Here is an 11,124-nt window from a genome sequence, read left to right on the forward strand (position 1 = left end):
TAATAACCTTACTGTTAGGAAGAGGTCTTTTGGAATTTAAAAATGATAATGAATATGAGTCAATAATTCTAAGCTACATAATATTCCAATTGTTTCTAAACAGGAGATAACACGTTTTATATAATGGAAGGAAAGGCTGAAATGGGTGTCCAATTTGCTCATATTCTTCCCTTCTTAAGGTATAGTTCAGTTATTAACTATTTCTCAAAAACCTTTAACTTCCCAAACTAGAAACAATGGGTCATTCCTCTGAACTCAAGCATTTTATCCATTTATCTTTCTTGTGACACTTATGGCTTATTCCTTCATTCACTTGTCTTTAAAAAGACATTTACTAAGTATCTACAACCTGTTCTGTGCTGTGCTTAGCCCTAGGGGAACTTATCAAAGTGAATCAGACATGATTCTTGCTACTGCAGAGTTCTGAGTCGAGAGGATTGGACAAGTCCCTTGAGGACTAAATCCATGTTTGATTCATCTTTGTATCCACTACAGGACTTAGTCTCAGTACCTTACCAAATAAAATGGGACTCTGTAAAAGAATGAACAACAACAACAAAATGACAACACTTACTAAAGTCTATTTTTACTTGGGTATTCAAATTTGATCTAAATGTGCATTCAAGAGAACCTGTTTTTGTAAATAAAGGTTTATTGGAACATAGCCACATTTATGTATTGTCTATGGCTGTGTTTACAACAGTAGAGTAGTCATAAAAGAGGCTACATAGGCTAGAGTCTAAAACGCTTACTAACTTAACACTTTACAATATAGGTTTGCTGTCCTCAGTCCTTAAGGGGTAGCAATCCCTGTATATGTATTTACTCCAGATAAACTCATGGCTTATAGCTTCCACAAAGTTGATTTTTCCCTCAAATTTACTAATCCAAATTAAATTAACAAACACAGAACCTGTTTCTAAGTTGGAGATTGGAGTTGTTATTGAAAGCATCAATAAGCAAAAAAATAGCCAAAACTTGGGAAAGCAAATCAGAAGAAGTCAGAGTACTATAAGTCACACATATTTATTAGGTGCTTAGATCTTAGGTCATTAAGAGATAACAACTTGAAAGGCTGAGGCAGGAGGATAGCAACTTAGTAAGACCCTACAACAAAATAAAAAATAAGAAGGGCTGGGGATATGGCTCAATGGTTAAGCACCCTGGGTTCTAATTTATATTACAGTGTAGGCTGGCCATTCATCACTCTATAAAATATTATCCTAATCCTCTATTTTTCTCCAAAGCAGTTGTTTCATTTGTTAATATAATCAGATGAAGATTTAGGGAGCAGCAACTATGTGTGGCATCATTTTGTGAGCTGAAAGAATAAAGATCCTCAAAACTTGATCCCTGCTTGTAAAGATTATCTAATTTCAGTTAAAATACACATATTTCCAAAAAAAAAAAGAGTATTATTTTGAATAATGCCAATGAATCAACAAGTGGGCCAAATCAAATCTCTCTTAACACCACTTCAAATATACACCAGGAGAAAAAAAAAGAAAAGAAAAATCAAATGTTCCACTCCTATGAATCAAAAAAATTCTGAAAACTGGGAAAACAGCCCATTCTATCATAGTTGCTACTGTTGGAAAAAAGAAAAAAAAAAAAAAAACAGAAAAAAGAAAAAAAAAAGGCGTGAAAATTGTTTACAAATTCCTTAAGGCATTTTATTCTCCCAAAACAGCATAAGCAGTAAATAACCTTCTATATAAATACAAATTGCTGAAACTGTAATAAAATGCTAAAATGTCTATCTTGAGACTGCAACATTTGAGTTCAAGATAGATAATAGTCATACCAGAGGGAAATTAAAAAGGAAAAAAAAATTATTCTCCTTCCTCAAAAGGAAGTTGTCAATAAGCATTCAGACTCTTAATCTCATTTTATCTAGCTTCAACCTAAAGATGCACACCTGAATTTGCTCAGTTCTTGTCCACCAGAACAACCCATAATCTGTATCTCCCTTTTAAAGCTCACATAAACATCTCCAAAGCGTGAAAATGATTTGTCTAAAAGCAAGTTCAGAAACTTGAACAAATAAAACAAAGTAAAGAAGCTGCTCTTAGGATGACACAAAAAAGTATGAAATATTTTTCTTTAACTCCTTGATAAACATTAATTCCTATTATTTTCAAGGCCTCCTCTCCTTTTCCTAACACAGCTTTGGCAGCTTCCCACTGCTTTCAGCATTTCCAAGTTCCCTCCAAATTAATATCAACAATTTTATCTTTATCTCATTGGTCACTGCATAGATTAGCAATTCCTACCAGAAGCAGAACAGAAACATCTGAAAACCCATGAGACCTTTCTTGGTTGCAGGATAATCTGGATAAGAAGGAGAGTACTTTATGGACAGGGTGCTACTGATCCTATAAGTCCTAAAATGTGTAAGACAACACAATACCAAAAAGAACTGTCTGCATCCCTGAAGATTTTAAGATTCCTCTGGACCTTAGTAGGTAAATAGTCTATATATGATCATTTTAGTCCAGAAATTTACTATATAGAAATTATACCATTTTTGTACCATTTTAGTGTAGACTGACTATTCCCTAAGTACAACTGCCATGTAATTTGAGGGAAAGAGTCCAATTTTGTTCAAAATTTTACCATGAATTGCTTACCATTTGTGAATTGGCCATTTGTTAGCCAAATTGAAAAAGAAACAATCTGAAGAAAATGGCCCTATGATATCTGAAATGCCAATATATCTAATAGTCTACATTTGTAATTGTGGCATACACAGTGATTCTTTGTACTGTTGCAGTATACAGGGAACAAACTTACTTCACTGTGTCTCCTAACATAGTCATGCCTGAGCATTTTCATATTTAAAGTCACATATTATTTTCTGATAAAATACTTATTTCACCTTTATGTATGTTTCTTTTCTTTTTAACAATACTGGCAATTGAGCATAGGGCCTTGTACTACCATTAAGCTACATCCTCACCCTCACTTTTATGCTTCAATTAGAATATTATATTGATTTTTTAAAATCTCATTTCAGGATATTATAGGAGAGTTTACATAATATTTGCTATAAAAGAGACACTGAGATGGAGAGATTGAGAATCACTGGTCCACAATTTTAGATTCACATGCCTAGACTACTAAAAAGGCCTCCTGATATCCTGGATTCTGTATATTCTCTCCCCTTCCAGGTAAAATACCTAAAAATGCAAAAATCACCAATATTAGAGCTTCCAACAGCCCAACAAATCAGATTGATAGAGATATTTTTACAACTTTCTATAAAGAAATTCCTTCTACCTAGTCTTATCCAGATACATCAAAGACTGAACAATTATCCAGAGAGTCTTACCTCTAAGTCAGCAAGTTATACTGGGAAGAATGCAGTCTTCAGAATCCTAAGTCTGCCACTCATTAGGGGAATAATCTTGGGCAAGTTACATACAACTTTCTGAAGAATTGTTTCCTTGTTTATTAAGTGAAGAACTTCTTCACAGGGTTGTGGAAGGAGTGAATCAGGCAGATCAGAAAATCAAAGTGTTTGCTACTTTAAACTTTTGTTTTGTTCACTTCAGTATTCCAAGGTCCAAGGATGGTACCTGACACCTAGAAGTACTCAAGAAATGTTTGTTGAGGGACCAGGGTTGTGGCTCAGTGGTAGAGCGCTTGCCTAGCATACATGAGGCACTGGGTTTGATTCCCCAGCATTATATGGAAATAGACAAATACAATAAAGGTATTGTGTCCATCTACAACTAAAATAATAACAATAATATATTTTTTAAAGAAATATTTATTGAATGAAAGCAAACTTGATTTACTTGTTTTCAGGAACCTTCCTGGGTTAGTCTACCTAATTGATCCAGAAATGTATCAGTAATGTATCAAGTAATGATAATCGAGTCCTTACAAATGGAATGCTTAATAGAAAGTCAAAATTGAAACTCTGCTTAGAAAACTAAGAAAAATGCTGAAAAATGACAAGTCAACATAAAAAAATCACAAAACAGTGTGACCAGTAAAAAAATGGTATTAGTGCATTTAATTAGTGCACATTGGAGTAGCACAGAAGGTGGGGTGGGAAAAGGATAAAACCATTACAGTTACAGCCTTTCTCCATCTAATCCATTCTTCTTATACATGGTCTGAGAGAACTTTTTTTTTTTTTGTACTGGAGGTTGAACCCAGGGGTGCTTTACCACTGAGCTATATCCCAGACCTTTTTATTTTTTATTTTGAGACAGGATCTTATTAAGTTGCTTAGGGCCTCACTAAGTTGTTGAGGCTGGCCTCAAACTTGAGATCCTCCTGCCTTACCCTATCAAGTTGATGGGATTACAGGTGTGCAACACCATGCCTAACTGAGACACTTACTAATAGCCCAAACCTCTGCTGCTCTAGGCATCAAAATGGTACTCTGACCTAAGGACATACAACTCTTTCATATAGTACTAAGATGCTGCCTATGTTCTAGTACCTGTTCCCTTTATCTCTTTCTTTTTATAGCTCATACATTGCTTTTTTATTTTTATTTTTTAAGGTAATGCCTTTTTTATTATTAGTTGCTCATGACAATACAATGATCTTGACATATCATATATTTGAATCAAATGGGGTATGAATTCTCATTTTTCCAAGTGTACAGGTTGCAGAATCACATTGGTTATACGGCCACATATATACATACAGCAATACTATTGTCTGTTGTATTCTGCTGCCCTTCCTATCCACCCCTCCCCTCCCACCACCTCTCTCTACCCAATCTAATGTGACACATTTCCTTTTTTTTTTCTTCCCCCTCACATCATACATGTATTTTGTATAACGATGGGGGTCTCCTTCCATCTTCCGTGCGACTCCCCTTCCCCCTCCCATTCCCTCTCACCTCTCTTCCCTATTTAGTGGTAATCTTCTTCTCATGCTCTTCCTCCCTACTCTATTTTGAGTCACCCCCCTTATATTAGAGAAGACATTCGGCATTTGTGTTTTAGGGATTGGCTAACTTCACTTAGCATTATCTGCTCTAATGCCATCCATTTCCCTGCAAATATCATGATCTTGTTATTTTTTAGTGCTGCGTAATATTCCATTGTGTATAAACGTCACATTTTTTTTTTATCCATTCATCTATTAAAGGGCATCTTGGTTGGTTCCACATTCTAACTACTGTGAATTGTGCTGCTATAAACATTAATGTGGCTGTGTCCCTATAGTATGCTCTTTTTAGGTCTTTTGGGTATAGTCCGAGAAGGGGAATAGCTGGGTCAAATGGTGGTTCCATTCCCAGCTTTCCAAGGAATCTCCATACTGCTTTCCAAATTGGCTGCACCAATTTGCAGTCCCACCAGCAATGTACAAGTGTACCTTTTTCCCCACATCCTTGCCAGCACTTGTTATTGTTTGACTTCATAATGGCTGCCATTCTTACTGGAGTGAGATGGTATCTTAGAGTAGTTTTAATTTGCATTTCTCTGATTGCTAGAGATGGTGAGCATTTTTTCGTGTATTTGTTGATTGATTGTATATTCTCCTCTGAGAAGTGTCTGTTCAGGTCCTTGGCCCATTTGTTGATTGGGTTATTTATTTTTTTGTTTAACTTTTTGACTTCTTTGTATACTCTAGAGATTAGAGCTCTATCTGAAGTGTGAGGGGTAAAAATTTGTTCCCAGGATGTAGGCTCCCTATTTACCTCACATATTATTTCTCTTGCTGAGAAAAAACTTCTTAATTTGACATCCTATTTGTTGATTCTTGATTTTAACTCTTGTGCTATAGGTGTGCTATATTTGTTCCCTTTATCTCTGAGAACTCCACTGATCAAGAAGATAGCCACTTGCACATGGGGCTACTGAGCATTGAAAAAGTGATTAATTGAAATTAAGATGTGCTGTATAAGTGTAAAAAAGAATATAAAATATTTTAATTTTATCATGATTACATGTTATTCTTATAAATGTATCAGATTAAATAGAATACACTGTTAAAATCAAATTGACCTGTTTCTTTTACTTTTTCTTAAATGCTGACACATTTCTCCCCATACACATACATAATCTTTTTTTAAACTTTATTTTTGTGTTCATTTTTTTTCATGTGGTGCTGAGATTCGAACCCAGTGCCTCACATGTGCTAGTAAAGCACTCTACCAATGAGCCACAACCCCAGTCCCTCTTTTACTTTTTAAATGACTACATATGCACCTCAGAAGAATGAAACTCAACTTCTACCTCTTATCAGTTAAAAAGTTAACTCCAAATAGATGATGAGGAGGAGGATGATGATGATTACTTCTGTTTGTACTGGAGATTGAATCTAGGGGTGCTTTACTACTGAGTCATATCCTCAGCCCTTTTTATTTCTTATTTTGAGATAGGGTCTCACTAAGTTGCTTAGGGCCTGACTAAATTGCTGAGATTGGCCTCCAAAGTTTCTGGCATTGTGGATGTGTACCACCAGGCCCTGCTAGCTTAAAGACTTAAATGTGAGACCTGGAACTATAAAAATGCTATGCTAGAATAAAACATAGGAAATGCTTCAGGACATTGGACTGTGCCAGAATTTGGGGCACAAGACCCTGAAAGCACAGAAAGCAAAAGCAAAAACTGACGAATGGGACTATATCAAACAACAAAGTTTCTTCACATGAAAAAAGGAAACACTCATCAGAATGAAGGGACAACAGAACTGGAGAAAACTATTTGTAAACTATATATCTGACAAGAAAGATATTACACAGAATATGTAAAGAACTCAAAAAACTCAATAGCAAAAAGCCAATAACCAGATTTAAAATATTATTAATGGCATTTCTCAAAAAAAAAAAAAAAAAAAAACCCAGAATCCAAAATGATCAACAGGTATATATAAAAAAAGAGGTCAACATCACTGTCATCAGGGAAATGCTAATCAAAACCACCAAAGATATTACTGGAGTTACTAATAATGGCTATAATCAAAAAGACAAAAGCAAACTAACGCTGTCAAGATTTTGGAGAAAGGGAAACCCTTGCATGTCATTGGTAGAAATGTGAATTACTATTATGGAAAACAGTATGTAGGTTCTTCAACAACTGAAAATAAAACTACCTACAATCCAGTGATTCCCGCCAGCCTCAGAAACTTAGCAAGACCCTAACTCAAAATAAAAAAATAAAAAGGGCTAAGATGTGGCTCAGTGGTTAAGCAGTGCTGGGTTCAATTCTGAGTACCAAACTAAATAAATAAATAAATAAATGAACAAATAAGTCAATGAGCTCTTCTGCGTGCCCATGTTCACTGCAGCATTATGTACAATAGGCAAGAAATGAAAATGACCTAAGGGTCCATCAAGTGATGAATGGATAAAGAATATATGGTATGGTAAATATAATGGAATACTCTTCAGCTATAAAAAATAAATAAATAAAATCCTGTTACTGGCCACAATAAAGATGGAACTGGAGATCATTATGTTAAACGAAATAAAGCAAGCACAAGAAAGTCAAGTACCATAAGATCTCACTCCTATGTGAAATTATAAACAACTTGATCTCATACAGTTTAAGAGTAGAATGCTGGTTAACACAAGCTGGGGACAGCAGGGTAAAGAGGGATAGGCAGAGGTCGATGGGTACTAAGTTACAGGACAGATACAGATAGAAGTTCTGATGTGCCATTGCACAGTAGAGTGAAAGAAAGGTTCTTGAATGTTTTTCCCGTAAAGGAATGATAAATGTTTGAGGAGACAAATTTGCTTACCCGGACTTAAACATTACACAACGTATACATGTATTGAAACATCCGACGGTACCCCATAAATATTTTAAATATTTTACTTTTTATGCATGAGTCTTAAAATAAAGCAAAAAATAAATATGTTTCCAAAAAACTTAAAATACAAATGTGACTTGCATTGTTTCCATTGGACACTCCCCTTTCCCAGCTCTAACTTGCCACGTGAATAAACTACTTGCCCTTCTGGTTGGACCGTTCGTCTGCCCCAGACTTCCCAGCCTTTGACTAAAGCACTGTGCGCTCTTCTTTCCCCTGGGTGGCTGTTTTTCCGGATTCTTCAGATGGTGGTTTTTAACCACCGCTTTCCCCAAGAGGAGTCCTGGGTCTCTACCATATCCCCTGCAAGACCTGTCTCGAGTCTCCGACACGAAAAGATAATCCAGCCCACAGCACTCAGTATCTTGTCTCTGCAGTGGCGGGTCTTCTGGTCTGTCTGTCCGCGACAAGACTGGAAGCTCCTTGCGGAGACAGAGACCCTCAGAAAGGCCGTCTTCCACGCCTCGTCGCCAGAGCCCCGCGGAGCAGGCTTTCCGCCTAACAGATGAGCGGCCGGAGTGGGACAGAGAAAGGACGCGGGGAGTACAAAGTCGCAAAGGGTACAGAGCCGCACGGGCGAGGTCGGACTCACCAGTCGGTGGTCGAGTTCGGCGTCCGGCAGTTTCCCCGTAGGCTGCGAGTACTCGGCGTAACGCAGCGTTTCGCTGGAAGCGACGCCACCGCCGGCAGCCATGGCAATGTGGTCCCGGGAAACGCGCTGGGCCGCCTTCTACGAGGCGGCCGCAGGGACAAACTAGTCAGACTGGTTAATTTCGCGATTTTAGTGGCTTCTTCACTGGCCAAGTTGGTGAAAGAGGAACAGTAGAGCAAGTTCCCACTTCCCTTCTGGCCAATCTGTCCCTATCAGAGACAGGGTCATACTCTGAGGGGAGGGTTCCGGAACGTGTAGGCTTTTTGTTTGTTTGCCACCAAAGGCAAAACTGGGGCACCTGGGACATTGCATGGTGGCCGCCGCCCCAGGTCGCCGCAAGGCCTGGGCTTCCGACCTGTGGTCTGAGGTGGGTCTAGTGGGATGTCTGGGCCAGGAGACAGGAAGCCCACTGTAGTGCCAGAGAGCGGTGCCTGCCTTTCTTCCTACCCGCAACTGGTCACACTTCTGTTTAATGCCTCAATTCTCCCACCCAGGAGGAGGCAGTTAGATAACTCCACCCCCATAGATGAATGGCTACATTTATGGTGAAATTAGAAGAAGCTGGTAAGCGAGTACATAAATCTCACTCCCTACCAGTTTTGTGCTTACTTGGATGGAGAAAGACCCTCTGTATTATTAACTTTAAAGTCAAGCTTTTTGGATAAAAAATTAAGCAACATTTGAAGCTTGTATAGTGTTCCCAGCCCCTATACCAACTTGGGAACACTTTAGCCCTTTAGTGCAAAATCAGCTAAGGAGAAGTCTTTTTTCCCCCCTATTCCTGAATTAAAGGTTTTAAGTGTCATTCATTTCTGAATGTAGTTAATATTATTATAACTTCTAAGAAGTTAGGGCGTGGAGGATTTCACAATTTAATAGGGAAGATAACGTTTACACCCTGTTAATACCCTTTCTGATAATTGCCCTTTCTGACTGGACCTTTGTCTGCCCCAGACTTAAGCATATGCATTGTTCAGCAATACTGAGACCTGGAGAGGGTATTAGCATGTGGTTCCTCTTTTAGGTTTTGTGTTCCTGAAAATGCTCATTAACCTCTCCAAATCTCTTTATCTGTAGGAGGGGAAGAACATTTGTCCAACATTCTGACTCAGAGAAGTTGTAAGGGTAAAAAAGGAAAAGGGCTACTTGGACTGAGGCAGGAGGATCACAAGTTCAATGCCAGCCTGAATAACTTAAGTGAGACTGTCTCAAAATAAAAACAAAAAGGACTGGAGATGTAGCTCAGTAGTAGAGGGCCCTTGGTTTCAATCCCCAGAATCCTCCCACCCCACCCCCAGAAAAAAAGAAAGGAAAAGAAGGGAATGGGAAAATGGAAACAACAACTGCAGTGTTGGAGTTTAGAGGAGGAAATGGCTACTTTTAGAGGGGTTGTCAGAGAAGATTTGGTAGAGGTTCAGCCATTGAAATGGTCAGTAAAGATGTCAGAAATTTCAGCTAGAAACAAACACAAAGAAATGAAAAAGGTGTCATGTAGGACTGTGTTAAAAGTATTCCAAGGATCTTCAGAGACATAATCTTATTACAGAAATTAATTTTTATTAAGCCAATTCCTAACTATGAAGGATACTGGTAAATAAATCAGATGAATTATATTGGGGCCTCTAGGTCATTTATTCATTCAGTCAATAAATATCGAGCATCTGTTAGGTCTCAGGCAATGCTGGATATTGGGCCTTTAACATCAAGGCAAACAAATAAGGTCTCTGGGTCCTTGGAGTTTATAGTCTGTCAGAGGTTTATGACATACCCTAGCAGCTGGGTCCTAGCAGTCACAGGCTTCTGTCCTAGAGCAAATGAGCAATTAGATCAGATCCAGGTGAACTGTAGCTACCCCCCCCCACACCCCAGTTGCCCTTGCTCAAGAATTGGGGGGAAGTTCCCCCCAAAAAAAAAAACCAAGAAAAGGGGAAAGGGATGTTGTGGTGATAAATACAATCAATAAGAATGTAAGTTATAGTTTATACATTAGTAAAAAATATAGATTATAGATATAAGACTTTGATAAGTGAGATAAGAATTATAAAGCAGAAACTGTCATAGATAGGCCTAAGATTCCATTTTGCTGCCTTCTATAAAAAACTGTTACAAGAGCTATTTCTGAAACTGAAATGAAAGCTGTTTTCCTATTAGAAAATTTGTTTTCCTATTAAAAAATTGTCTTTCTGTACTTTGTACCCCACAAATTTACCCTACTCAGGATGCAGTGGTGGTTATGGTGAGCTATATCCTGGGTGTGAAGGCCCTTGTGGGTCTACATGACTTTGAAATAAATTCTTGACCCACTGACTCCCTCCAAAATTCAAGATGCGAGTGTCTAGCACCTGCTTGAACCCAGGACTGTGGTCAACTGAAGTACAAAGCAAATGGTTTTTTAGCTTCCATTTATTGCTTGCTTGCTGACTGGAAAATTCCAGTCCTGCCTAGAGCCCACAAGTCCCACTTATTAATATTTTAATTTCTCTGATTGGCTAGCTTAAATGACGATAAGCAAGTCACTGAATTGTGGTTTTTGTGCTTATATTCTCTTTGGATGGACCAGGAAGCTGCTGTCCTCCCACAGAGCTTGAGTCTCTGGGGTAGGTGACAATCCCTGGCCCAATAAATAAAGATCTCTTTTGATTTGAAATTTGGACTTAGAGTGAGTGCTTTCTGAGGTATCTCCC

General features: G+C 38.1%; 1 protein-coding gene across 1 annotated transcript in view; it reads right to left on the minus strand.

Moving 5' to 3' along the window:
- Nucleotides 1-8,849, minus strand: part of Dnajc15 (DnaJ heat shock protein family (Hsp40) member C15) — a 67,829-nt gene extending 58,980 nt beyond the window's left edge. Inside the window, exon 1 of the mRNA XM_048800561.1 lies at nt 8,381-8,849. Within this exon, the coding sequence (XP_048656518.1) occupies nt 8,381-8,482 (102 nt within the window). The 5' untranslated portion in view covers nt 8,483-8,849. The remainder of the gene's footprint in view (nt 1-8,380) is intronic.
- Nucleotides 8,850-11,124: the final 2,275 nt, after the last annotated feature.

The sequence above is a fragment of the Marmota marmota genome, unplaced genomic scaffold (assembly GCF_001458135.2).
Source record: "Marmota marmota marmota unplaced genomic scaffold, marMar, whole genome shotgun sequence".
Lineage (NCBI taxonomy): Eukaryota > Metazoa > Chordata > Mammalia > Rodentia > Sciuridae > Marmota > Marmota marmota.